A 27,717-nucleotide genomic window follows, 5' to 3' on the forward strand; every position below is an offset into this window, starting at 1 on the left:
TTTCACAAAAACAGACTGATTGGAGAGAATTACTTTTTAATTTCATCCTCGACCACAGTCACTCCTTCGCTCTGGGGGTTCTGGAACTTCATGGTGGCGCTGCCAAAATCACAAAGAACATAGTGTCCTCTGTCATGAAGCAGAATGTTTTCCACCTGCAAAGAGTCATACACAAATTACACTCCTGTACAACATCACATCGTCAACTAATGAAGTAATGTTTTGAGGAAAAACACAAGGAGTCGGACTCTTGATCAAGTGTTCAAACTGAAGTGGTTTTACCAAGGTAACAGTCAGTCACAAACGGCAGTTAACTGCGACTCATTTAATCAATGGCCCAATTTGAAAGACTCTCTCACTCAATTTCCTTTTCTTGGAAAAACTGCTGCTCATAAGAGAAGCAGAAAAGGAGGGAGAGGAGCAGAAAAAGTGAAGCAGAAAATAAAGGAACCTTGAGGTCTCGGTGGATTATGGGAGTTTTGTACTGGTGGAGACGTGCCACAGCCTCACACGTGTCACAGAATATCTGGAGTGCTTCCTGTTCACTGAAGCCCGTCTGCAAACGCTGGTTCATCAGGTTTACCACCTGACCACCTGCACACAAACAGACAGAGATGTTAAACGCTACAATACTTTCATACTAACTAAACACAAATAACACAATGAGGAAATTTTGAAGAAATATTAAAGGGATAGTTCACTCAAAAATGAAAATTTTGTCATCATTTACTCACCCTCATTAGTTTCTTTCTTCTGTATGATATTTTAAAGAATGTTGGTAACCAGACAGTTGACGGTAGCCATTGACTTTTCTATAGTATTTTTTTCTTACTATGGAAGTCAATGGCTACCGTCAACTGTTTGATTACCAACATTCTTTAAAATATCTTTTGTGTTCAACAGAAGAAAGAAACTCATACAGGTTTGAAACAACATGAGGGGGAGTAGGTGATGACAAAATTTTCATTTTTGGGTGAACTATCCCTTTAAGGCAAGACAGTACAGGTGTTTTCATGCACTGGCCAATTTTGAGATTTTGGGTTATTTTTAGGGCTGGGACAATAAATCGATGCATCGCGAATCAAGAAATGATTCTGGATCGATTCTGAGATTTTCAGAATGCATCGCAATTCTCTCTCGAATCTATTCTGAGTCAGTGTTGCCAATTGCTTTCAGTTAAAAGTAGCTAAAACTGGTCGCTAGATGACGTCATACTGGTGAGTCCACTGATCTAGATTAATATAAATATAGATCAGTGGGCAAGTCACAGAATCTAGATAACATTTGTCCAGGAAGTTGCTAGATTTGTTACTAGGCTTTTGAAAAAAAGTCAAAAGGGGCGGGGAAGTCACTAAATCTAACGACAAAATCACTAAATTGGCAGCACTGTTCTAAGCTTAGTTTTTACCAGCAGATAAAATAATCATTCATAAAGTTTGAAAAGGTTGAAGTGAATTACAAGGGTGTTTGCAGTGGGCTGTTTACATTAATCTCAGCGTCATAAAAGCATTCTGAGGTGCAAGTACATTTTCAGAATCAGCCGACCACACGAGCGCTCTTCTTAGTGAGCATTTGAGCGTGTGGTTAAAAACTAGTCTAGAGCGCCATCTGCTGTTAAAAACTACGTTCAGAATCAATTTGAGAGAGAATCGTGATGCATTCGGAAAATCTCAGAATCGAGTGACGCATCGATTTATTGTCCCAGCCCTAGATATTTTGCTTCTATCTTCTTTCAAACTAGAGTTAAGAAAACATTTAAAACACATACTTAAGTGTTTATTTTATTACACTATCAATTTGTGTCTGTAGATCTCAATTACAATACATATCTTTAAAGGCTGTTTTCTAAAAACAAGTTGTACAGAGTCAGTAATCTCCATTTCAGTAGCACTTTCATTCACAAAACTTTCCAGTGTTATTCCCATCTATATTCTGAAGGTTTTAACAGAGGGGTTTGTTCATATATGATTCGCCTGATTATATATTGTCCCCCCCCCACCCCCACAAACATGGTGATTTTTTGACAGTATAATCTGATTTATGGAGTTATAAAAAGTGATATCCATACATACATATATATATATATATATATATATATATATATATATATATATATATATATATATATAAAACCTTAAACAACGTCAATAAAAATTACTTTTTTGAAATTTGAAAATGGCTTTTTTTCAATGTTTGCAAATGTATGCAAATTTGTGCATATTTCAATAGATAATGCCTCATTTTCATATTTAAATATGACATTTCAGAGAACAATTGTCTTAATGTACTGTAATTAATCAACTGGGGAAGTATGATGATGACATATGTTTAATTTTTAACCTATTCATCTGTGGTGTCTTGCCTTAAAACAAAACAGTATAACATTCAAATGACTACACAATGATCTAATCAACCTAATACAATTTGTTTGTATCAGAGACTAGATTTTAACTTAAATGAATATTTTAATTATCATTTTATTAGATATTTATTCCTATTTCAGGAATTAGAAAAACTCATTCGCCTTTTGAAATGATAAAAACAGATTATGGAAACCCTTCAAGGGCTTTTCTGAAAATTTTAAGATTTCTGGCCTAGAAGCAGAGGTTTCATAGATGACAAAAAGAAAGAGAAGAGAATTCTATTGAATCGAGCAAATTCAGACTTGCTTCCCAACGTGGTTCAATTTGAGAGAATAGAGATTGGGGAGTTAACATCTATAATAGAATCTAGGAGGGTTTCCTCTCTTTTTCTTTTCTTAATCCTCATCCTTTTTATCCTTTATATTATTAACAATTGGGTTGGTTAAGTAGGACCTCTTAGAGAGGTGATTCCAAATCATTATTTATTTATTTATTTTTTAAAGAAAAGCATAAAGCAAAGTTCGATTGAGAGGTTATTCCAGGAGGTTCCTCAGGAGAATTAAAGCATAGACACTACGTGAAATTAGAATGATAAATCCATAGTCCAAATCTGTACATCCCTAGAAGTCACATACATGAACACAAGAACCCACATGTCAGCCCCTGAATCCATCTGTAAGCACTTTAGAAGTCAATTAGCCAGCAATTATGTCAGTTTGCCTTCATTTGACTCCCTAACGAGCATGTTTAATCTCAATCAATATCTTGAAAATATCAATATCACGTGATTGACGCTCACTGTGAAAGTCGCATTCAATACATCCAATTGGTTGGCCTTTTGTGAACACTCAAAAGAAGCAAGCTCTCTTGGAATAATGAAAGAATCAATAATCTGTTCTGGGTTTTAGAAAATTCTAAGGACAACATCTTGCTTTAAATTAACCATTCAAGACATATAGAAACCCTTTCAGATGAAGACACTGGAAAATGTTTTTCCAGTAATGAGGTTTAGTCTTTTGTGTAGGTGCTGTAAGGCGATGATGTACTAACCTTACAAACTGAGGAAAAAAAGCTTTCTCAAGGGACAAGAAGATTAGGATATAAGGTCATGTCAGGCTGTGACAGAGGTATCAAATCTATCTAAAGAGCGCCTCCAGGTGGATGAATAGTAAAACACAGCACAAACAGACTGTATAAGAAGAGATACTGTATGTAAAACAAGTGAAAGATCCTTTTAAGGGTGTGTTCACACTTGGCAGGTTTAGTTTGATTAAAACTCTGGTGTGATTGTTTGTTAATGCGGTTCATTTGAATAAGTGTAGACATGGTGTAGGAAAACCAGTACTAAATGTATCAGTTTCTGTTTTGCTTCGGACCAAAAGAACCGAACAAGTGTGAACACACTCTAAATGAAAGGAAATTCAATGAGACTTATTCGTTGTTAATTATTCTTTGGAAAGACACATAACATAAATACTGGAGTATTTCTAGTCTTTAGTCACTTTATTTTTCATCACTGTTTGTCATATAGGTGGTACAGTTGTCTAGTTGACTAATCTGTATTTAAGTTTACTCTGTCAAATGTATGTTTGTTTTCCCACACAGAGCACAAGGCGGCTGTGCACAGAGGCATTATGGGGCTGAAAGGCAGACTTACCTCTGCAGAAGTCCATGAGGATAAACACCTCCCACACGTCTCCACCTCCTACAGTTGTGATGCTGGAGTCCAGAAACCCAACAATGTTCTTGTGACCGTTGAGATCCCGCTGGAACACAATTCACAAAGAACAGAAAGTGTATGAATGAATCAGACTAAAATGAGCTCAAGCAGGCACATATCACAAAAAGCTCAGATTTTTAAATACTATATTAAAGAAATAGTTCACTTTCAAATAAAATTTCTGATAATTTACTCACCCCCATATCATCCAAGATGTCCATTTCTTTCTTTCTTCAGTCGAAAAGAAATTAAAGTTTTTGAAGAAAACATTCCAGGATTATTCTCCTTATAGTGGACTTCAGTGGACTCCAAACAGTTGAAGGTCAAAATTAGTTTCAGTGCAGCTTCAAAGGGCTTTAAACGATACCAGGCGAGGAATCAGGGTCTTATCTAGCGAAACGATCGGTCATTTTCTTAAAAAAAAAAAAAATACAAATGTATATGCTTTATAAACACAAATGATCGCCTTGCAAGTGCTTCGCCATTCCGCCTTCTGTATTTTTCAAAAAGCTTATGCTGTATGTCCTACGCCTTCCCTATTCTACTTACGGAAAAAACGGAACTGGTGCCGCGTTCGTTCCGTGAGTTGAATAGGGAAGGCGTAGGACATACAGCGTAAGCTTTTTGAAGAATACGGAAGGCGGAATGGCGAAGCACTTGCAAGGCGATCATTTGTGTTTATAAAGCATATACATTTTTTTTTTTTTTTTTTAAGAAAATGACCGATCGTTTCGCTAGATAAGACCCTTATTCCTCGTCTGGTATCGTTTAAAGCCCTTTGAAGCTGCACTGAAACTAATTTTGACCTTCAACCGTTTGGAGGCCACTGAAGTCCACTATAAGGAGTATAATCCTGGAATGTTTTCATCAAAAACCTTCATTTATTTTCGACTGAAGAAAGAAGGACATGAACATCTTGGATGACATGGGGGTGAGTAAATTATCAGGAAATTTATATTTGAAAGTGGACTAATCCTTTAAATTAAATATTGTATAGTACCTACCATTCAAAGGTTTGGGGTTGGTAAAAAAAAAATTAAGATCAAGATCAAAAATACAGTAAAACACTAATATTGTGATTTGTTAAATATTATTAAAATTTTAAATAATAATATTTTAAAATGTAATTTATTCCTGTGATGTCAAAGCTGAATTGTCAGCATCATTACTCCAGTCTTCAGTGTCACATGATCCTTCAGAAATCATTCTAAGATGCTGATTTGCTGCTCAAGAAACATGTCTTATTATTATCAATATTGAAAACAGTTATGCTGCTTTATATTTTTCTGGAAAACGTGACCATTTTTTAGGATTCTTTGATGAATAGAAAGTTCAAAAGAACTGCATTTATTTAAAAATAGAAATCTTTCTGAACATTATAAATGTCTTGCCGGTCACTTTTGATCAATTTAATCTATCCTTGCTAAATTACAAATAAAACTCAAACATTTGAACAGTAGTGTAAATCATGTCTATAGATGTCTCAAATATCAATTCTCTTATCACTGCTAAAGCACAGAAGACATTTCATCATGCCCACCATGATCTGGATCTCACGCTTGCAGATCTGGAGGTCGTGTTCGTTGTTGACGTACATCCTCTTTAGGGCACAGCGCACCCCCTGATTAGTCCGCACTAAGAAGACGATTGCAAAGCCACCTGCAAAGACAAACACACAAAGTTTAGATGCTTTTGTTGAAAATAAGCTTGAGAACTAAGGAGTAAGGTGATATTTACACCACAACACTGCCTCCATGTGGAAATCAGCAAGAAATTTAATTATATTTCTTTCTTTTTTTATATTATATAAAATATAAAATGATTTTTTAAATAGTTTATTTGTTAAAAAACAAATCAACAGCAATAATAATTATAATAATAATAATAAATCATTTATACAATAAATATTATTAATCATTTCAAATGATTTATTACTATTTGTGATCAATTACTGGCCACACTGGCCATAAGCTCACTATTACAAAATACATTCTTCATATTTCTGCATGCAAGTATTAAATTCTATTTTGTTGAGCCAGACATTTTAGTGGAAGTACTCAGAACAAGCGTAAGCAAGTGCAGGTGAATTACTCGTGGTGTCATAGTCCACGCTGAGGTGCCCAGCCAGACATGAGAGCCTGTATGTTTATGTGTGTCTCAGATTTGCTGTATTAGCATAAAGTGGAGCAGAGTGTTATTCCTCAAAGCAGGCACAGGGGGAAACTGGTGGGGGAAAGAAGGACGCAGATATTTCTTCGAGGATCTAGCTCTATAGGAACAGTCCATTTACAGTCAAACAATCAGTAAGATTCTCTCTCTCCATAGCAGTTTTTTTTTTATTATTGCAGAGCTGAAAAAAAGATGCTGAGAGGTGTTTGAACAGCACAGATGAGTCTGAGATGCACCAGGCCTGAAAGTCTATTAGCTTTGCTAGCAGTTCCATCTGTGAACTGGAAATTAAATTAAACAAAGTAAGCAACTGTTTCCTTTACAACACTGATAGTACACGCAATTTGTGATGCAATGGATGCTCACACTCAGGTTGTTCCGAAACAACTTAATGCTTTCTTCTGTACACCACAAAAGAGGTTTTAGGCAGGATTTTCATATTGATTTTTAACATTTTAAAAGCTTTCACAGCACCTGAACAACATTCACTTCATAGTATTGGGTCAATATTACGCTTAACTATATCCTCTCTTAACAACAGTTTAAAGGTTTGGGGTCATTAAGATTTTTATTTTTATATATACAGTGGGTACGGAAAGTATTCAGACCCCCTTAAATTTTTCACTCTTTGTTATATTGCAGCCATTTGCTAAAATCATTTAAGTTCATTTTTTTCCTCATTAAATGTACACACAGCACCCCATATTGACAGAAAAACACAGAATTGTTGACATTTTTGCAGATTTATTAAAAAAGAAAAACTGAAATATCACATGGTCCTAAGTATTCAGACCCTTTGCTGTGACACTCATATATTTAACTCAGGTGCTGTCCATTTCTTCTGATCATCCTTGAGATGGTTCTACACCTTCATTTGAGTCCAGCTGTGTTTGATTATACTGATTGGACTTGATTAGGAAAGCCACACACCTGTCTATATAAGACCTTACAGCTCACAGTGCATGTCAGAGCAAATGAGAATCATGAGGTCAAAGGAACTGCCTGAAGAGCTCAGAGACAGAATTGTGGCAAGGCACAGATCTGGCCATGGTTACAAAAAAATTTCTGCTGCACTTAAGGTTCCTAAGAGCACAGTGGCCTCCATAATCCTTAAATGGAAGACATTTGGGATGACCAGAACCCTTCCTAGAGCTGGCCGTCCGGCCAAACTGAGCTATCGGGGGAGAAGAGCCTTGGTGAGAGAGGTAAAGAAGAACCCAAAGATCACTGTGGCTGAGCTCCAGAGATGCAGTCGGGAGATGGGAGAAAGTTGTAGAAAGTCAACCATCACTGCAGCCCTCCACCAGTCGGGGCTTTATGGCAGAGTGGCCCTGACGGAAGCCTCTCCTCAGTGCAAGACACATGAAAAAACACCTGAAGGACTCCAAGATGGTGAGAAATAAGATTCTCTGGTCTGATGAGACCAAGATAGAACTTTCTGGCCTTAATTCTAAGCGGTATGTGTGGAGAAAACCAGGCACTGCTCATCACCTGTCCAATACAGTCCCAACAGTGAAGCATGGTGGTGGCAGCATCATGCTGTGGGGGTGTTTTTCAGCTGCAGGGACAGGACGACTGGTTGCAATCGAGGGAAAGATGAATGCGGCCAAGTACAGGGATATCCTGGACGAAAACCTTCTCCAGAGTGCTCAGGACCTCAGACTGGGCTGAAGGTTTACCTTCCAACAAGACAATGACCCTAAGCACACAGCTAAAATAATGAAGGAGTGGCTTCACAACAACTCCGTGACTGTTCTTGAATGGCCCAGCCAGAGCCCTGACTTAAACCCAATTGAGCATCTCTGGAGAGACCTAAAAATGGCTGTCTACCAACGTTTACCATCCAACCTGACAGAACTGGAGAGGATCTGCAAGGAGGAATGGCAGAGGATCCCCAAATCCAGGTGTGAAAAACTTGTTGCATCTTTCCCAAAAAGACTCATGGCTGTATTGGATCAAAAGGGTGCTTCTACTAAATACTGAGCAAAGGGTCTGAATACTTAGGACCATGTGATATTTCAGTTTTTCTTTTTTAATAAATCTGCAAAAATGTCAACAATTCTGTGTTTTTCTGTCAATATGGGGTGCTGTGTGTACATTAATGAGGAAAAAAAAATGAACTTAAATGATTTTAGCAAATGGCTGCAATATAACAAAGAGTGAAAAATTTAAGGGGGTCTGAATACTTTCCGTACCCACTGTATATTTGAAAGAAAATATATCTTATGCTCACCAAGGCTGCTGCATTTATTTGATCAAAAATACTGTAATATTGTGAAAATAACTACTTTTCTATTTTAATATATTTTGAATTTTCAGCATCATTACTCCAGTCTTCAGTGTCACATGATCCTTCAGAAATCATTCTGATGTTTATTTGCTGCTCAAGAATCATTTCTGACTTATATATGCTTACAACATAAATTAATACATCATCATTTTTTTTTTTTTAGGTTTCTTTATTTGATAAATAGAATTTATTTGAAATATAAATCTTTTATTATAAATGTCTTTACTATCACTTGAACAATTTTATGCATTCTAGCTGAATAAAATAATTAATTTTAATTGATCATTAATATTAAAAAAATCTTTTGAATGGTACAGTATATTTTTTTTAACAATGTGACAAATTATTGTTTTAAAGTACAGATACTCCATATAGTCTCTCAATAGAAAATAGAAAAAAAGGCATAATAATAATTCTAAAATAGAAAAAAAAAAAATAGAAAAACGGCATAATAATAATTCTAAAAGAATCAATGAAGTGCTGTTTCAAATAGTTTAGATGGAGTATAACATGTCACACCGCCGGACATGTCAACACCCAAGTACAGATGAGCAGGGATTTCCAGACAAAGGATTTAGGCCACTAAATAAAGCTGCCAGAGGAGCTGAGAAGAGCACTGAGATCTAACCACAGTTCACCATCAGGCCATTTGTTTGGTGGATTAATTCTGTAACTAACTGGCCTACACTATTGAACATCAAGAAGGGTTGAAAAGAAAACATTAAGTAGTGACAAAGCATTATGTCGACTAGGCAGATTAATTATTCAATATTTGGTGATTTTGAGATGATCGGCATTGGCCAATGACTGTATCTGCTTGGCAGAATTACTACAACCTGCCCCTTTTGCACGTCCAAAATTAACTGCTTTGACAATTGAATTACAACATTTTTGTTAAGTGAGTTTTGAGAAAATATAGCGTATATAGCTATTATTAAATGTGTGTGTATATATATATATATATATATATTACACGCATTCTGTAATATATTTATTACATGCAATTTCTATGAACAAACTGCTAACTTTTAAAATTCCCATATTTCTACTTATTATAATTCACATATTTCAACTCAAAACGCAACTTGATCCTAGAGAACTAGTTCATTACAGACCGATTTGGAATTTCCCTTTTCTGCCAAAAATATTAGGAAAAGGCACTATACTCTTCCCTTTTAGAAAGAAATGGCATTAGTGGAATTGCATTGGCATGGCTCAAATCATACTTATCTGACCGTAAATGAAATGAAGAGCTGTCATATCGATCACAAGTTCAGTACGGAGTACCGCACAGCTCAGTACTAGGACCGTTACTTTTCACCGTGTACATGCTAGCCTTGGTAGATATCATTAGGAAGCATTGCGTTAGTTTTCACTGTTACGCTGATTATTCTTAGCTCTGTATTTCTTCACACCCTGACGAAATATATTCAATTCCCAAATTTAACGGAATGCATAGTTGATATAAAAAAAAGTATGACTAGTAATTTCCTACTGCTTACTTAGGTTTTAATTATTGGACCAAAAACCTCCACACATAATAACCTAGAGTACACTTGATGGCTGCTCTGTTACATCTTCGTCGTCAGTTAGGAAATCTTTCATTTAAAAGCCACATTTCTAATATATGTAAAACCGCATTTTTCCATCTTAAAATATATCTGAATTACAACATATTCCCTCAATGACAAATGTAGAAAAGTTAGTTCATGACCTCAAGGCTACTACTGTAATGCTCCACTGGGTGGTCGCCCTAGAGTTCTTACTAGAACCATGTTAGTCCGGTTCTGTCAACACTGCATTGGCTCCTTATTAAACATCACATGCATTTTAAAATCTTGCCAATTACTTACAAAGCATGAAATGGTTTAGCTCCTCGTTACTTGAGTGAGCTCTTAACACATTATAGTCCTTCATGTCTACTGTGATCTCAAAATTCTGGCTAGTTGATAAAACCTGGAATATAGGTAGATACTTTCCCTTTTTAGCACCCATACTCTGGAACAGGCTTCCTAGCCTTGTTCAGGAAGCACACAAACTCTGCTGTTTAAATCTAGACTAAAAACACATCTCTTTACCTGGCATACACACAACACATTATCACATTTCCATAATTCACATCCGTTAAAGAAACCGGGAACACTTCCCATAACACCCGACGTACTTGTTACATCGTAAGAAGAATGGCATCTACGCTAATATTAGTCTCTCTGTTTATCCCGAGGTTACCGTAGTCAGCCGTGTTCAGTCCATATCCAGATCAGATGGTGGACCTGCAGCTAGACACGACCACAACACAGCTCTGAATGACAATCCTAGACAATCCCCTGTGAAGACCTTGTCGACACGACAGCCAGATCCTCAGCAAAGACCACATGAACCAGACAAGTCCTCCGCACAGACCTATGACCAGCTTCGTCTCCATACTGGCATGATGAATCCGATCTTCAAGCAAAAGGAACTGGATGAAATATCTGAATGCTTGTGATGCAGCCTAAATTATAATCACACCTTGTTCGTTCGTTGGCCAGAGGAGAACTGGCCCCCCGATTAAGCCTGGTATCTCCCAAGGTTGTTTTTTTTTTCTCCATTCTGTCACCTGATGGAGTTTGGGTTCCTTGCCACTGTCGCCTCTGGCTTGCTTAGTTGGGGACACTTAATATTCAACAATATTATTGATTTGACTGCACTGACACTATGAGAACTGAACTGAGCTGGACGATGACAACAGTGTTTTCTGCAGAACTTCTTTTATAGATTAAATAAACTAATTTAATAATTGATAATTTTTACAATGAACTCTGTTTGCATCATTGAATCATTTTCCTGCTATCGCTGTAAAGCTGCTTTGAGACAATCTGTTTTCGTATAAAGCGCTACATAAATAAAGGTGACTTGATTCTTTCAAACAAATAATATAAAAAGGGAGAAGGTTACATTGAAAACATACATTTTATAATAAGACTTTAAATTTTGATGTTAAATCCACTATTGTTTTAAATAGAATTGTTCTATAGTCTTAACAGTTTTTATGCAATTACATCAGAACTGTAATTAAACAGAAAAATTAAGAGTAATCCATTACTTTTTTCATTGGAAAATTAAATTACAGTAATTAATTACTTAGTAATGCATTACACTCAACAGTCCATGATCATCTATAAATGACAGTTACACTGTTTTTGTGTATAACTTCATTGTCAAATTTGGATATTTTTCAAATTAAATTCACCCAGTCTTAAAGAAATATCAAACATCAGCCTGACGTACCTTCTGCCAAAGTTTCTTCTACAGTGACCTGGTGTCTTCCGACAGTGAAAGCCCGTCCGATGAAATTCCCACCAACACCACTGCTGGATCCAGAACCTCCAGCTCCCCCTCCAGAACCGGGTCCAGAGCCCACCAGCTCCCTCCGGGAGTCAAAGAACTTCTTCATGATGTTTCAAAGATCCCTTAAACACTTATGCAAGTCTATACGAAACTGAAGTGGGTTGGTTGTTCTGGTGCCAGAGGTCTAGATCAGCTGTGACTGTCAAACATGGACTCGCAGCCCAACTCTGGTGCTGATCACAGCTTAAATGAACCGTATAGCCACAAAAACGTACAAGTAAATGAATGTAAACAGTATATGTACTAAATTAAATCATCACAGTTGAGTATATCCAAATAAACAGCATCAACCTGTGATGGCCTGATATGATTGTGTTTGTTAGTGTCTAGTGACACGGGCTCATATCACGATATAAATATTTAAATCCAGCTGAAATCGACGTAAACATTCAAGCCCAGTTGAAAAGTGAACCTTCAAATATGAAGTGAACAGAAATTACTGTTTGGATGGATGAAAGTCAAACTCTCCATCATCAGCCAGCTGTGCAGTTCATTAAAACCTCTGAAAAATCACCCACTTTTCACAGAAAAACAGATGACATGCGGATATTAATCAAAATGATGGATAATTTCATGAGTTAAACGCCTATACTCATATTAACTCGTCTCTTGATTGATGAAAAAATAATAATTTTAATTCAACACATAATCAGCTAGGCGCTAACGCTAGCATTCCTGCAAAACCCACTCAGACGCGTTTCGCATCTCATCTGCGCGCTCCCGTCGGTGGCCTGCAGGTGAACGGTGAACGGATGTGATTTGATTTTAATAAGAGAGAATCAAATTCAGGAAGAAATGAGCGTGTTGTTCATGGCGATTCTCGTCTGCGGCTTCGGATGCTGCAGATGCGCCAGCTAACCGGAAACCACACCGGAAGAGTGAAGCCAGCGCTAAAACAACTATAATAAAAGTCCGAAACTCTTAGTTGAAAAACGCTTCATTTTACTTTATTTGTATGAGTTTTGCAACTTAGTCATCAAAATGTGTGGCGTCCACATCATCGGTGTAGACTAGAGCTTGGCATAATGTTGAGAATGCAGATTTCTAGTTTAAGCTGATTTTAGCGTGACATGAATTACAAAACACAACTCACACTGGTGCTGTTAGTCACAGGCTCGCTTGTTGGCCTAAAGTGAGTTATGAGAAACATGCAATTTGATACTTTAAATAACTTATAATTCTGAAAGTGTCAAAAATGTCTGTGCGGTGAAAAAAAAAAAAAAAATGAAGTATCTCTTGCAGTTTTACAATCAAGCATGTGACTGCCAGCCTGTGGCCTTAAGGGTAACATGTAATTCTATACCTTAAATAACAATGTGCTTGTAATTCCAAAAGGGTAACAAAATGTATATGCAGAAATGAAAATTGTGTAATCACTTCCATGGAACATAAAAGTGAAAGAAGTTCAATGTACAATTTAATGTATCACAAAAAAAAAAGTATTTTATATATATTTGTCAACATTGCTAATAATAAGAAATGTTTCTTGAGCAGCAAATCAAATATACAAGTTAGTAAGATTTTAGTGATAAAAATTTAAAGAAATTGATACCTTTATTCAGCAAGGGCACGTTATCATTAAAAACATTTAAAATGTTAGAAATTATTTCAAGCTTGGCATGATGTTGAGAATGCAGATTTCTAGTTTAACTGACTTCAGCTGATTTTAGCGTGACGTGAATTACAAAACACAACTCACACTGGTGCTGTTAGACACAGTCTCGCTTGTTGGCCTAAAGTACGGAGCCCCTAAAGGGACGTGGTGGTGGAAAAAAAATTAGGAAGGAAGGAAATTTTAAGTGGGAGTAATTTTTGTTTTCAAATCTTTTGCGTTCCCTCGCAAAACTTTTGCGTTCCCTCGCAAAGTTATAATCGTTCCCTTGCTGTGAGCTCGGACAAACATTTTCTCTTTAATGTCCTGCTGGCTGGCAGTAGTGTTTCAGTTAGTAACATACGTTAATAATGCACACAAATAATGCGCAGCTCGAGTTTGAACTTGTTGGACTCAAATATAAAGAAATGCAGTCAGTGCTTATGTCAAGCAGTTCACAGATTCGAGCTTCCCGGATTAATAACGTTGTTAAAACACAAATGCAGCTACTTCCAATCACAGTAACCTAGACAACAAGCTACAACAACCCAATTTTCCTCAAATGTGCTTTATAATAAATTGGTCTCTATGAGCAAGCGGCGGAGATACACGTCTGAAGGGACCGTCTGAAAAGTGCAAAACCCAAAACCCTTTTGCTCATTTTATATTATGAAAAATACTCAATAACTTCACTGTAACACACTGTACTGTCACCAAATTTAGTTCATACATCACTGCTCTCCTGCTGGTTAGGTACTACAACACTTAGTTTGGCAAGTAGCACATAAATTTAGCACCTTCTTTACACAAATGATGTTGGTACACAGCTTACATAGGCCTACTTACTACAGCTTTTGCATGATAATTGCTTACTGGATTTGATGGCATTACAATGTATTTAACACAATTATAACAGTGAAGTTATTGATTTTATTTAATAATCATAAAAGTTATGCATTTTTGTTGTAGCTTGTTGTCTAGGTTACTATGATTGGAAATAGCTGCATTTGTGTTTTAACAACGTTTAGCTCACAAGTTATTAATCCGGGAAGCTCGAATCTGTGAATATATTGCCAACTTTACCGAACTGCTTGACATAAGCACTGACTGCATTTCTTTATATTTGAGTCCAACAAGTTCAAACTCGAGCTGCGCATTATTTGTGTGCATTATTAACGTATGTTACTAACTGAAACACTACTGCCAGCCAGCGGGACATTAAAGAGAAAATGTTTGTCCGAGCTCACAGCAAGGGAACGATTATAACTTTGCAAGGGAACGCAAATGTTTTGCGAGGGAACGCAAAAGATTTGAAAAAAAATTCCTCCCATCCCAATTTTTTTTCCCACCAGCACTTCCCTTTAGGGGCTCCGTACTAAAGTGAGTTATGAGGAACATGCAATTTTATACTTTAAATAACAGTGAACTTATAATTCTGAAAGTGTCAAAAATGTCTGTGCGGTGAAAAAAAAAGAAGTAATCTTTTGCAGTTTTACAATCACGCATGTGGTTTCGAGCCTGGGGTCTTAAGGGTAACAATTCGAAGATAAATTAAAATTGTGTAATCACTTCCATGAATATAAAAGCGGAAGGAGAAGTTCTGCAGAATAATCAATTTAATATATCACAAGAAAAAAAAATTGTCAACCTGTACCAAGAGGGGGTGCTATAATTTACAAATTCTACGCAAACCATTGAAGAGAATTGACATTGACGCTTGCCACAGTATGTACGAACATGTACATAATTACAAAAGTACTTATTTCCTGCAATATGTAATATCTCTAGCTGCTTTCTAAGTGTGTCTATTCAAGATGACAACTTTGCATCGTGCAAAACAATTTTGAAGAAAAAAAAAAACAGTTTACAACAAACCGCAATAAAAGACACTTTCGAATTGTCTATAGATATTTGACAGAGTTCAAAAGTTTCAGTAAAAACATCCTATGTGTGTGGAAATCACTGAGTCAACAAGCGAGTCCTAGTTTCAGCACACTGTTCCTCAGGTTATGAACCGTTCAATCATTCATCTCAACGTAAAATAAAGAGGAGGGGCTGTAAAAGAGGAACTGTAACACGACTCAAAGCAGTCCATACAAGCCAACACCCACTAAAGTTGGCAATAAAACTGAAAGTTTCCCGCAGATCTCCACGTCCATTTAGAGTAAGGGGTGTCGCGCATCTCTTTGAATCCAGAGCTTCAGCAGGTAAGGAACATTAAACTCCCTCCCGCTTCGATAGAAAACTTTCATCGCTTTATGTTATCCGCATCTGTTTCCGCTCTATAACGAACGCTCATAGACGTTCATTTTCTCACTTAATAGGCGAATAGAAATCAGGTTATGGAAATAAAAATTTTCGTGAATTGAAGCTTGTTTGTAAAATGAAAATGTTCTCCTAACGTTTTTGCGACAGCTCTGAACGCCCATATTCCGTCACGTGACTGTACAGCTCAACATGATCCTCTGATATGTGGCTTTCATTAAAATACAATGAGTCATATGGCTTTGCATGGCAAATAAATTAGACCAACTGTTTTACAAATATATGACAGTGACCTAGATCTACAGTCCCACAAGAAAGAAAGAGAAAAAACGTATTTACCTCAAACAATTCTCATCTAATCGTCTGACTTTTCCTGTGTCAAAACTTACTGTGTTTCTGTTTTAATTTCTTCAGAGGAATCTTATTTAGTTGATAATTAAATAAATCATAACTTACAACTGCGCTATCTTCTGAGCAATAACATTTTCCTCTGGGCACTAATTTGAAGATTAGGCTACATATGCTGAGATGTCTCAAATAAGGGCTAAATCTTTAATATGAAACTGAAATACATTGTGAATGTCAATTAATTCATCTCTGATGCTGTGACTCCAAATTAAAAGAGGTTTCTGAATAGTGATAAAGTTGCACCGCATGAGTCAAATATAGTGTCAATATAGGTCTTTTGAATGACAGCATGTTGTATGCAAATAATAAATTATTAAAAGATCTTTAAATGACGCATTATATAGTCATGGGGCCCCTGTCAATGTTAGAATACAATAAGGTGAAACTGAAAGACGGTCAGATGTTTCTGTGTTTTAAATGGGGTCTTTTGTGGGGTTAGAAAAGGTTACAAGTTGATTGTTTGAATGGGAAAACTGATACAGAGCAGAAGGCTGTTAATTAACGGTTGAGCCTCTTCTGTTTAATGAGCTGAATAGTAAAGTGGAAACCATTTTGCTAGTGGCATCCAAAGTTGTTATTTATTTATCAGTGTCATTAACCCTGTTATTAAGAGCTCAGTCCTCCTTATTCAATTTCACGGCTATAAAAACCCAAACAGACTGGGATGGGTTTCCCAAAAAGCATTGTAAGTCTAAGTAGATCGCCGTCAGAAACCACTGGCACAAACGATCGACTGCTTTTGGGAAATGCAGCCTTGGTCTGCATTTGTTTCATTATTCTAGCAAAAAGATCACAGATTTTGTCACTTTTCCGGTATATATGTGTCAAAATAAACTTTTTTTTGCTTTGTGAATATTTGTGGATTTCAAAGACATACATTATATATGTATAAAGTAAAATCTATTATAACAAACCACTTTTGCATTTCGACAGTGTAAAAATGTATTTGTGTTTTATATGCATGGTTGTCCCTAATGATTCCATATATTTAATGCTTATTTTTTTATTTCTTGTCTTTAGTGTTCTCATCTCTTCATCTCCAGATTGAAACCTTTCCTCCATCACAATGGCAGCGGTAAGAAAAGTATTTCGAATGTAAAGAGAGTCCCTTTTTTTTAATTAAATTGCACATCTATCATTACATTTCCCATATGGGCAGTTAGAAAATGACACTTTTACAGTCATCTTGTGATTTACCATTTGCATGAGCACGTCTGAAACACATTCATTCATGCTTCTAGCTAATTCAAAGGCAATTTATTTTATATCACATATTTGTATTCAAATAAAAGTTGCTTTCTCTCATTCATTCTCATTTTCCTTTGCCAGTCAAAATTCTGGATCTTTTGATTTAAAGGCTTAAATGCTTCAAATTAGGTTTGTAGACAAATAGAAATTGTGTGAATTTTCTCAAATACTGATTGTTATAATGGAATATTAGTTATGTGGAAAATCGTCACAACAGAGAATTTTTTATAAGAAATTATTACTTTTATTCAGTAAGGATGCATTAAATTGATCAACAGTAGCAGTAAAGATATTTATAATGTTACAAAATATTTCTATTTCAAATAAATGCTGTTCTTTTGAACTTTCTATTCATCAAAGGATCCTGAAATCATGATTTCCACAAAAATATTAAGCAGCACAACTGTTTTCAACATTGATAATAATAAGAAATGTTTCTTGAGCAGCAGATCAACATATTAGAATGATTTCTGAAGGATCATGTGACACTGAAGACTGGAGTAATGATGCTGAAAATTCACAGGAATAAATTATATTTTAGAAAAAAGTTATTTGAAATTGTAATAATATTTCACAATATTGCTGTTTTTACTGTATGTTTGATCAAATAAAAGCAGCCTTGGTGAGCAGAAGAGACTTCAAAGCATTAAAAAAAATTATAAACATTTGAACTGTAGTGTATGCATGACCAAGATATTGGGTGATACTCTACATTTAATTTTTCACACTTTGGATGTGTTTTACCTTTGACACAATCTGATCTTATGGTATATGGTAGGTGTCAAGCAGGCTCTAAACTTGTCTGTCTGTTATCTCTTCTTTTGCTGTAGTTGGGCAACCGTGGAACAGTGACTGAGGCATCAGGCTTCAAGCCAGAGGAAGATGCCCAAAAAATATATGGTGCTATGAAAGGAGCTGGTAAGTGATCAGACATATCAGAAGCGGACATCGAGATGAGCGCATTTACATTATTATCTGCCCATTTAAATAAAATGAGAATCATCACCTGGATACATTTTAAATCATGTCTAAGCATTTATTTCTCATTTAAGGATCTTAACAGGCAGATCAAAGAACAAAATCTCTCTTCATTTCCAGTTAAAACTGCAAGATGTAATCAGCACTGACATCTGTTGCTTAGCTGGGCTTTGATCCCAAAAAAAAAAAAAATTCTTTGGCATTTGTCTTGTAACCGAAAAGGTGTTTCCTCATCGGTGTAGACTAGAGCTTGGCATGATGTTAAGAATGGAGATTTCTGGTTTAACTGACTTAAGCTGATTTTAGCGTGACGTGAATTACAAAACACAACTCACACTGGTGCTGTTAGTCACAGGCTCACTTGTTGGCCTAAAGTGAGTTATGAGGAACATGCAATTTGATACTTTAAATAACTTATAATTCTGAAAGTGTCAAAAATGTCTGTGCGGTGAAAAAAAAAAAAGAAGTATCTCTTGCAGTTTTACAATCAAGCATGTGACTGCCAGCCTGTGGCCTTAAGGGTAACATGTAATTCTATACCTTAAATAACAATGCGCTTGTAATTCCAAAAGGGTGTATGCAGTAATGAAAATGGTGTAATCACTTCCATGGAACATAAAAGTGAAAGAAGTTCAATGTACAATTTAATGTATCACAAAAAAATATTTTATATATATTTGTCAACATTGCTAATAATAAGAAATGTTTCTTGAGCAGCAAATCAGTATATTAGAATAATCTCTGAAGAATCATGCGACACTGAAGACTGGAATAAATTATATTTTAAAATATATTCAAATATAAAAGTTGTTTTAAATGGTAATAATATTTCACAATCTTACTGTATTTTAATCAAATAAATACAGCTTTGGTGAGCATAAGACACTTTCAAAAAAATGCAACATTATTTATGTATGTAATAATTATTATATAATTTATTTTATATATATTTAATAGCACATTAAAAAGCACAATATCTATTATCAATGTGTTTTGGTGAAGATGACAAACAGTGAAAAGGATACAGCTTATGCTGATAATCAAAAAATGATTGAATAATTGGTTTGAAATTTCATTTTTCATTAACTATTTCTTAAAATTAATTACTTTCAGGGACCAATGAGGCGACTATCATCGAGATCCTCGCTCATCGCACTATTGCACAAAGGATAAAAATCAAGGAAGCTTTCAAACAGAGTGTGGGAAAGGTAACATACTCGATACTTTACCTTTTGCCTCACTTACAGCTGTCATTCTCTCATTTGCAATGGGCTTTATGTCGAACGACACATGAACAAACAGGAAAACAGGTCGCATCTCCTTGTCGGAGAAAGTGTAGTACAGTGATATCTATGGAATTTTAAAGTCCCCATATAGTCAACAACTTTATCGCTTAAAACTCATCTTTGATCACCAAAATTACATATTTAAACATTAACTGAATGTAACTCTACACCCTTTCTTCATTTAGTATACACTGATCTATGAATATGTTAATTAGCCCCACCTCCACTCACTCACAGCTCACAGCTCCACTCGGTCAACTTACTGATTGTTGCTAATTAATGATTAGCAAAAGGCTAATCATTAATATGATTAGCCTTTTGCTTGACTACATTATCAAACAGCTAATAATGTATTTCTAATGTTACACAAACCCATTCCCATTCATTGTCAGACAGCTGTCTTCTAAAAATCAGTATCCTTAGAGATGCTTTAAACAACTCAGAACATCAGTGAACAAAGGCATATAGCTCATCATAACATCGTAATATACATCATACACCTGCTATATTGGTAAATCTATCGATTTCTCATATCAACAGAAAAATATAACCATCTCTTGAGACTCTCCTGCTTCAGATCGGTCATAGTTAATGAAATGAACACCAGCACGTTGATTCGATTGGTTACAAGGTAGTTTGTGACGTCAGAAACACCAGCGATTTCAGTCTTTAGATCACTGCAGTTTTAAAGAGAAAATACTCAGCAATGATGTTTGCACATGGTTTGTCTTAAAGCATATTAAAAACACCACACAGACATATAAACAACATTAAAAAGTTGATTTTCACCACAGGGGGACTTTGAGGAAACCATGTATCTAACCTAGCTAGTTATTTTTTATTGTTGGCTTTTTATTCAGTTTTAATATCTGAATGTTATTGAGAAGAAGAAAAACGAAAAAAACTTTTAGATATTAATCTGTATATGTGATGGACATCGGTTATGCTCATCTTTGGTAGCCTTTTTGAAGGCATCTTATATTTAACAAAGCACATACAAAAGACCTGAACTGAAAGCAATGCAACCTGTTTTAGAGAAAAAGTTTGTTGCGCGTAAGACCTATAGTGACCTAGCATTAACAGATCTCACTTTGGACCAAAACAGCACATTTTCTTGGCCAAAATTAGGGAAGCTTGTTGTTGTCATCTTATCTTTGCGGAAGGTCCTAATGGCAGGGACAGTGTGAGCAGCCATCAGGCTGTATTTACATTAAACATATGGTTCACAAGGTGATTAGATAACCGTGTTGACATTTCCTGATGTTTCTGTAGCCAATATGAAGACAGACAACACAGAGTATGTGTCACTGATAACAGATGCTGTTGACCGACTTCAATCATTAACTCTTCGTCAATATACACACTGAGGGAACAGAGAATCTATACAAATGCTGTCTTTCAGGAGACATCTCTGCTTTATGACTGTTATTATCATAACAGAGTATAAAGCATGCCGCATTGACCTCTATTGTACTTCCTGGTGGTTGCCCTCTATTAATCTGTAAACCTATCTGTAACTCTGTAAGCCGGTCAATGATATGAGAATCAGTGACAGTCACAGTCAGGTCTTGATGCTTATGTTAATGGAAACTTTGAGTGACTAAAACGCTCATTGTAGAGCAAGAAAGTGTGAGTCATGGCGGGGGAAGTTCTGGACAGCGTTCAGGACGATCCCGTGGACACCGCATGCCTTCCCCACCCAGCTCCCTCTGCAGCAGATATTACAGCTCTAGGCTGTTGTCTCAACAAAACACTATTTCCCAACACCAAATCCATGTTTCATTTTCCTTCTGTGATGTAAGATTTGTAAATGTGTGGAAATGAATCTTAAAGTATGAATGAATGTATCTAAGAAGAAATATTTCAAGCTTTTCTGCACAGTGGAATTTATAAAAGCAAACTGTTTTTACACGTAGTAAATAACAGTATATTTTTATTCCCATTCAGGAACTGGTTGACTGCTTGAAGTCAGAGCTAACTGGAAACTTTGAGAAGGTTGTGGTCGGCTTGATGATGCCCGGCCCAGTGTACGACGCATATGAGCTGAGAAACGCTATCAAGGTTAGTGAGGATAGTCAGGGAAAAATGCTAAGAAAGCTCTCTGTTACAAAAACAATTATACTGTGCTTTATTTCCCAAAAAAAGGGATCATTTTCTTTATTTAGAAAAATGTTCTTGGGCAAAATCATTATGCAAACTGTTTTGCATGGTTATATGGGTTTTGGACATGTACCATGGTATTGTTTGAAGTACATTGGTGTACTGAACATGTAAATTATGTGGTACACCAAGTTGTAAATAAAACTTGGATTATTTGTTTTACAACAAAATACTATTTCAGTCTTTCTACTTCAAAATTTCATGTTTAATTCAATGTGCCGTTTCTTTGAAACAATTTTCACTCAGAAATTACTAGTAAATTTCACAAATAATTACAAAGTAAATCCTACACGGTTTTTTTTCAGTGTAGGTTTTTTTAGTACATTAGTAGTTTTTTAGTACGGTAATTTTTTTAATATCTTTTTATATTGTTTTAAGCTATTTATCAAGTCACAAAAATCAGAATCATTGCAGTCTTGTTGACCTTCATATATAATATAATCGATAATCTATATGTATTTATTTTGTGTGTGTATATATATATATATATATATATATATATATATAAATATGACATTTATATATATGTATATTTTTACATATATTTATTTATAATTATAATAAAATATAATTATATAATTTTTTATATTGTTTTTGTTATATTACATATTTATATTTTATATTAATTTTATATATTTTTTATAATTGATTTTTATTTCATACATAAATATTTTATTTTGTATTGTTTTAATATATTGAAGAAGTCACAAAAATTTTAATTGATTGCAATCATGGTGACCTTCATATTTACATACAAAATAAAAATACAAAAAATAAATTAATATATTGTTTTTATTATTTTTACTTATTTACTTTTTTATTTTATATTGTATTAAGCTATTGAAAGTCACAAAAATCTGAATTGATAGCAATCTTCTTTGAAAATATCTTGAAAACATTCATATCTATAATCTGTCCACAAGCTAATTATACTCAGGGCAACATTATGTTGTTGGCAACATAACAGGAAACACAGATCACCTGAAAAATATTAATGGTAATAGGCATAATTTCAGCCAAACCTTCCTCTTCATCTTGTTCAGCAATATTCCGTATGAACTTATCCTGTGTATTGATAGCTTTAGGTGAATTAGGAAGAATGATGCTTCATTTTCTTTTCTTCCCTGTGTCCAGGGTGCAGGGACAGAGGAGGCTTGTCTCATTGACATCCTGGCCTCAAGGACCAATTCTGAGATTAAAGAAATCATCGCTACTTACAAGAGAGGTACATGCTAACACTCATGGATGTAAACTGACAGTCTTTTGCGTTATGAAACTTATACTGTGAAAATATGCAGTTCTTCCCATTACATTTTCATTCACTTTTCTTATGTCGTTATCACAGAACATGGCAAGAATCTTGAGGACGATGTCTGCGGAGACACGTCTGGAATGTTCCAGAGGGTCTTGGTGTCTTTACTCTCGGTAAATAAACAAACCGCCTGTATTACCTTATTTGTGAAAAAGATTCTTTGATGCCTTCACTCATCAGCTCTTTTGTTTGCCATGCAAACCTTCACCGTCCACAGTGTCCGGCCGGGGCAGGTGTGACCCCTGATGGTTTGGCATGCTGGATTTATAGATATTGTCTTTTCTGCTTTGCTTACAGGCTGGGCGTGACGAGAGCTCCAAGGTGGATGAGGCTCAGGCTGTCCAAGATGCAAAGGTGAAGATTTTGGCGTGGTTTGCAGTAGCTCTTTGCCTAATAAGCACATGCTCGATTTTTGTGGTGTAATGGGTTCTGCGTGTGTGTGTGTGTGTGTGTGTGTGTGTGTGTGTGTGTGTGTGTGTATATATATATATATATATATATATATATATATAGGGTGAATTCAGGTTGATTGGGACACTTTTTGCCATTAAGATGACTGGGAAAAAGTGTCCCAAGAATCAACCTGAATTCCTGATTTCAGTTCCTTAATTGTTTCATTAACACATTTTTTGAAATATGTGACCCTGGACCACGAAACCAGTCATAAGATTTGATTTATTGAGTTCTTTTTGATTCACCAAAAGATTCATTCATTTGTTCAGACTGACTCAGTTGATTCAGTAACGGTCAAAAGTGTTCTAGTGCTGCCTTTCCTTAAAATAAACATTGCTTGCTTTGATATTTTATCTAACGCAGTGACACAGTTATATTTTTTTATATGTGGCTGAGGTGTGCAAATACTTTGAATGAATGAGGCCGCTGTATATTCTCTGCATTTACAATTATTCATGGATGTGTTTCTGTACATATATTTAGTGTCAGCAACTGGCTTTTTATTGTGTGGGGTTCAGCCTAAGACACACAACAGTCATGATTATGTTCATTAATCATTAACAATAAGAAGAAATAACTGAGGTAATGTTCTCTATTGCTTATCCAATAGGACATCTACGAGGCGGGCGAAGCTCGTTGGGGAACAGACGAGGTCAAGTTCCTCACTGTGCTGTGTGTGAGAAACAGAAATCACCTACTCCGAGGTATGGTGCTACTGGATAATAACAGCAATCCTCCTTCCCAGCTATGTGATAGCTTTTATGTAACCTTAGAAAGCAGCATGGGGAAATGACCCTGGAACAATGTAGTAGACTCATTACTTCCACCTTGTGGTGACTGGATGTAAATAAAGTTGTTCGGAATAGACATAGGCATATAAATTATATACTGTATACACAGTTGCAAGAAACCACTTGCAGAATCTGTGAAAATGTGAATAATTTTAACAAAATAAGGGAGATAATACAAAATGCATGTCATTTTTTTTTTTTTTATGTAGTACTGTCTGAGTAAGATATTTTACATAAAAAAGTTGTTTACATATAATCCACAAGACAAAAAATAGCTGAATTTATTAAAATGACCCCTTTCAAAAGTATGTGAACCATTGATTCTTAATACTGTGTGTGGTTACCTGGATGATCTACAACTGTTTTTTTTTGTTGTGTGATGGTTGTTCATGAGTCTCTTGTTTGTCCTGAGCAGTTAAACTGAGCTCTGTTCTTCAGAAAAATCCTCCAGGTCCTGCAGATTCTTCAGTTTTCAAGCATCTTTTGCATATTTGAACCCTTTCCAGCAGTGACTGTATGATTTTGAGATCCATCTTTTCACACTGAGAACAATTGAAGGACTCAAACACAACTATTAAAAACGTTTCAAACATTCACTGATGCTCCAGAAGGAAACATGATGCATTAATAGACGGGGGGTGAAAACATATGGAATTGGAAGATCAAGGTAAATTGCATTTAATTTGTCTTCCGGGAAACATGCAAGTATCTTCTGTTGCTTCTTTAGGGCAGTACTAAATGAAAAAAATTGATAATTAAACAAAATATGAAAAATTTGGACATCTTCATCGTGTTCAAAAGTTTTCACCCCCGGACTTAATGCATGTTTCCTTCTGGAGCATCAGTGAATGTTTGAACCTTTTTTAATAGTTGTGTTTGAATCCTTCAATTGTCCTCAGTGTGAAAAGATGGATCTCAAAATCATTCGGTCACTGCTGTAAAGGGTTACTGAAGAATATTTGGGACCTGGAGAATTTTTCTGAAGAACAGAGCTCAGTTTAAATGCTCAGAATAAACAAGCGACTCATGAACAACCATCACAAAACATAAAAACAGTCGTAGATCATCCAGGTAACCACACACAGTATTAAGAATCAGTGGTTCACAAACTTTTGAACTGGGTCATTTTATTAAATTCAGCTTTTTTTTTTTTTTTTTTTTGTCTTATGGATTATATGTAAACATCTTTTATGTAAAATATCTTACTCAGGACAGTACTAAATAAAAAATAACATGCATTTTGTATGATCTCTCTTATTTTGTTAAAATTTTTCACAGATTCTGCAAGTGGTTAACATACTTTTTCTTATATATAATATTGTATTTTTTCAGCTTTATTTCAAAAAGCAAAAATATTTATAGTTATAGTTTGTGCAAAAAACCAAGTGCAGTTTTCCATATGCGAGCAATATCCAATTGACCAACTACATTGAAAAATGTGCCATATATAATCTGTGTGCATTTATTTATTTTAATTTATTTGCCAAGTATCATATCTTGCAATAATGACATACAAAATTTACATTATTTGTTATATTTTTATCTGAATTAACTCATTATTTTACTTAAAAATGCTAAATTTATTTCTATGACTAGACGCTGCTCATTGAATTGAACATGCAAAATTGTCAGGCCAGTACTATTGTTTGAAACCTTTAGCATTGCATATTGTTTCAAATTCACACATTATTTCTATACATACTCTGCAGTAAGCAGCATTACATCCCACACTTTCTCAAGCACTGATCTTTTCCCAGTGTTTCAGGAGTATCAGAAGATTTCTGGACGGGACATTGAAGACAGCATAAAGAGAGAGATGTCCGGCTCCCTGGAGGACGCATTTCTGGCAATAGGTCAGTCGTGAGCATTGCAATATTTCAGTCATTTTTACGTTTTCAATTGCCTACTTGTATATATAAAGCATCTATTAACCTTTGCAGTGAAATGCTTGAAAAACAAGCCCGCATTTTTCGCCGAAAGACTCTACAAGTCAATGAAGGTAAATGAAAACATATTTGCACATGTTAGGAATATGACCAATACTAAAAGTCATAATTTCTCTTGTTTCTGAACTCTCAGGGTTTAGGCACCACTGATAGCGTGCTGATCAGGATCATGGTAGCTCGTGCCGAGATCGATATGCTTGACATTAAAGCAGAGTTCCTAAAGATGTATGGAAAGACCCTTCACTCCTTTATAAAGGTGGGACACTGAGGACATTTAACTAAACACAATCTTCAAAAGCCATTGACAAAATATTATAATTACTTTAAAATAATCCATTTGTTTTCCAGGGGGACACATCGGGCGATTACCGCAAGATCCTGCTGGAGCTGTGCGGAGGGGAAAAGTAACACATCCAACATGTTCATTAGTGTGAAACGCTCTCTCTCACACCAGCCCTCAGCATTTCAAATACATTCCTTGTTTGTAATACTAATTAAAACCAAACAGTCATGTTTTAAATGAGATTCGTGATTTTTTTTGTTTATTGCCTTGGGATTTATGGGAGTCCTTTATAGATTGGCACATCTTAGAGTTTGACATATAAATAAAAGAAGAAAAAAACAGCCCACATTGACTGTATTGATCTTTTGTTGTCTCACTGGATATTTTTTTAATCTCGGCTCACTCATTGAGGTCCATTTGTTTAATTACTCTGAGTACAATTTGTTTAATGTACAACATCAATGTGTACCCGGCCCAATTATACTAATTGCTCATGGTTGCTTGCATAGGCATATGAGATCTCATATGAGACTCTATTTCTCTGTTTTTCTAGATTGCAGGTCTCACAGACTATGTTCCTCAATTTAATCAAGTGCCACATATGGATCACAAGAGGTTTGGTAGAATTATTGAAAAAAATGACTGACTAAAAGCAGTGTATTTACACTTTTACCACTAAGTGGCGCTGTGCACATATTCGTGTCATATTAAGTCACAAATGTAGATTGCTGTTTTTATAGCTTAAAAAGATATCATACCATGTATGTCTCATGAAACTTTGGGGGAAAACCCTTTCCACAAGTAGGGTACAAAATAGTTTAAAACACATAAAATATGATTTTTTTTTTTTTTTTTTTTTTTTCAATAAATGGTCACTCTGAAAATGCTGATTATCCACAAACAAAATACATAATCTGTATTATTTTATTTTGGAACATATTTATATACAGTTTTAAGCACCGATTTGTTATTTTTCTAGCAATAAATACTAAAACATAAAAAAGTTGAATGAGTTGAAAATAGGTAGGCCTATTTTTATTTATGTATTTGAGGCAAAATCCTTT

At 35.3% G+C, this 27,717-nt stretch overlaps 2 protein-coding genes across 10 annotated transcripts in view; one reads left to right on the forward strand and one right to left on the reverse strand.

Moving 5' to 3' along the window:
• aak1b (AP2 associated kinase 1b) overlaps positions 1-12,814 on the reverse strand; it is a 43,988-nt gene extending 31,174 nt beyond the window's left edge. For 4 of the 8 annotated variants that reach the window (XM_051909106.1, XM_051909102.1, XM_051909100.1 and 1 more), the window contains exons 1-5: positions 11,813-12,813; positions 5,624-5,742; positions 4,021-4,129; positions 452-594; positions 34-155 (exon numbers count right to left, since the gene is read on the reverse strand). In XM_051909106.1, the coding sequence (XP_051765066.1) occupies positions 34-155; positions 452-594; positions 4,021-4,129; positions 5,624-5,742; positions 11,813-11,978 (659 nt within the window). In that variant the 5' untranslated portion in view covers positions 11,979-12,813. Of the gene's footprint in view, positions 1-33; positions 156-451; positions 595-4,020; positions 4,130-5,623; positions 5,743-10,771; positions 11,005-11,812 lie in introns of those variants that run through there. The other 4 variants (XM_051909108.1, XM_051909104.1, XM_051909101.1 and 1 more) reach the window with 2 other exon arrangements.
• A 2,709-nt stretch (positions 12,815-15,523) lies between these two features.
• anxa4 (annexin A4) lies at positions 15,524-26,999 on the forward strand. Of its 2 annotated transcripts, XM_051910475.1 has the most exons (13): positions 15,524-15,730; positions 17,217-17,271; positions 18,275-18,362; positions 19,536-19,630; positions 21,656-21,769; positions 23,003-23,093; positions 23,214-23,293; positions 23,478-23,534; positions 24,244-24,337; positions 26,182-26,277; positions 26,365-26,423; positions 26,504-26,626; positions 26,719-26,999. In XM_051910475.1, the coding sequence occupies exons 2-13, from the start codon at positions 17,263-17,265 to the stop codon at positions 26,776-26,778; spliced, it is 966 nt and encodes a 321-aa protein (XP_051766435.1). In that variant the 5' UTR covers positions 15,524-15,730; positions 17,217-17,262; the 3' UTR covers positions 26,779-26,999. The 2 variants fall into 2 exon arrangements, with proteins under 2 accessions (XP_051766435.1, XP_051766436.1); XM_051910476.1 differs by lacking the exons at positions 15,524-15,730; positions 17,217-17,271; positions 18,275-18,362; positions 19,536-19,630 and adding an exon at positions 21,380-21,505.
• Positions 27,000-27,717: the final 718 nt, after the last annotated feature.

This window comes from Ctenopharyngodon idella, chromosome 10 (genome assembly GCF_019924925.1).
Source record: "Ctenopharyngodon idella isolate HZGC_01 chromosome 10, HZGC01, whole genome shotgun sequence".
Taxonomy (NCBI): domain Eukaryota; kingdom Metazoa; phylum Chordata; class Actinopteri; order Cypriniformes; family Xenocyprididae; genus Ctenopharyngodon; species Ctenopharyngodon idella.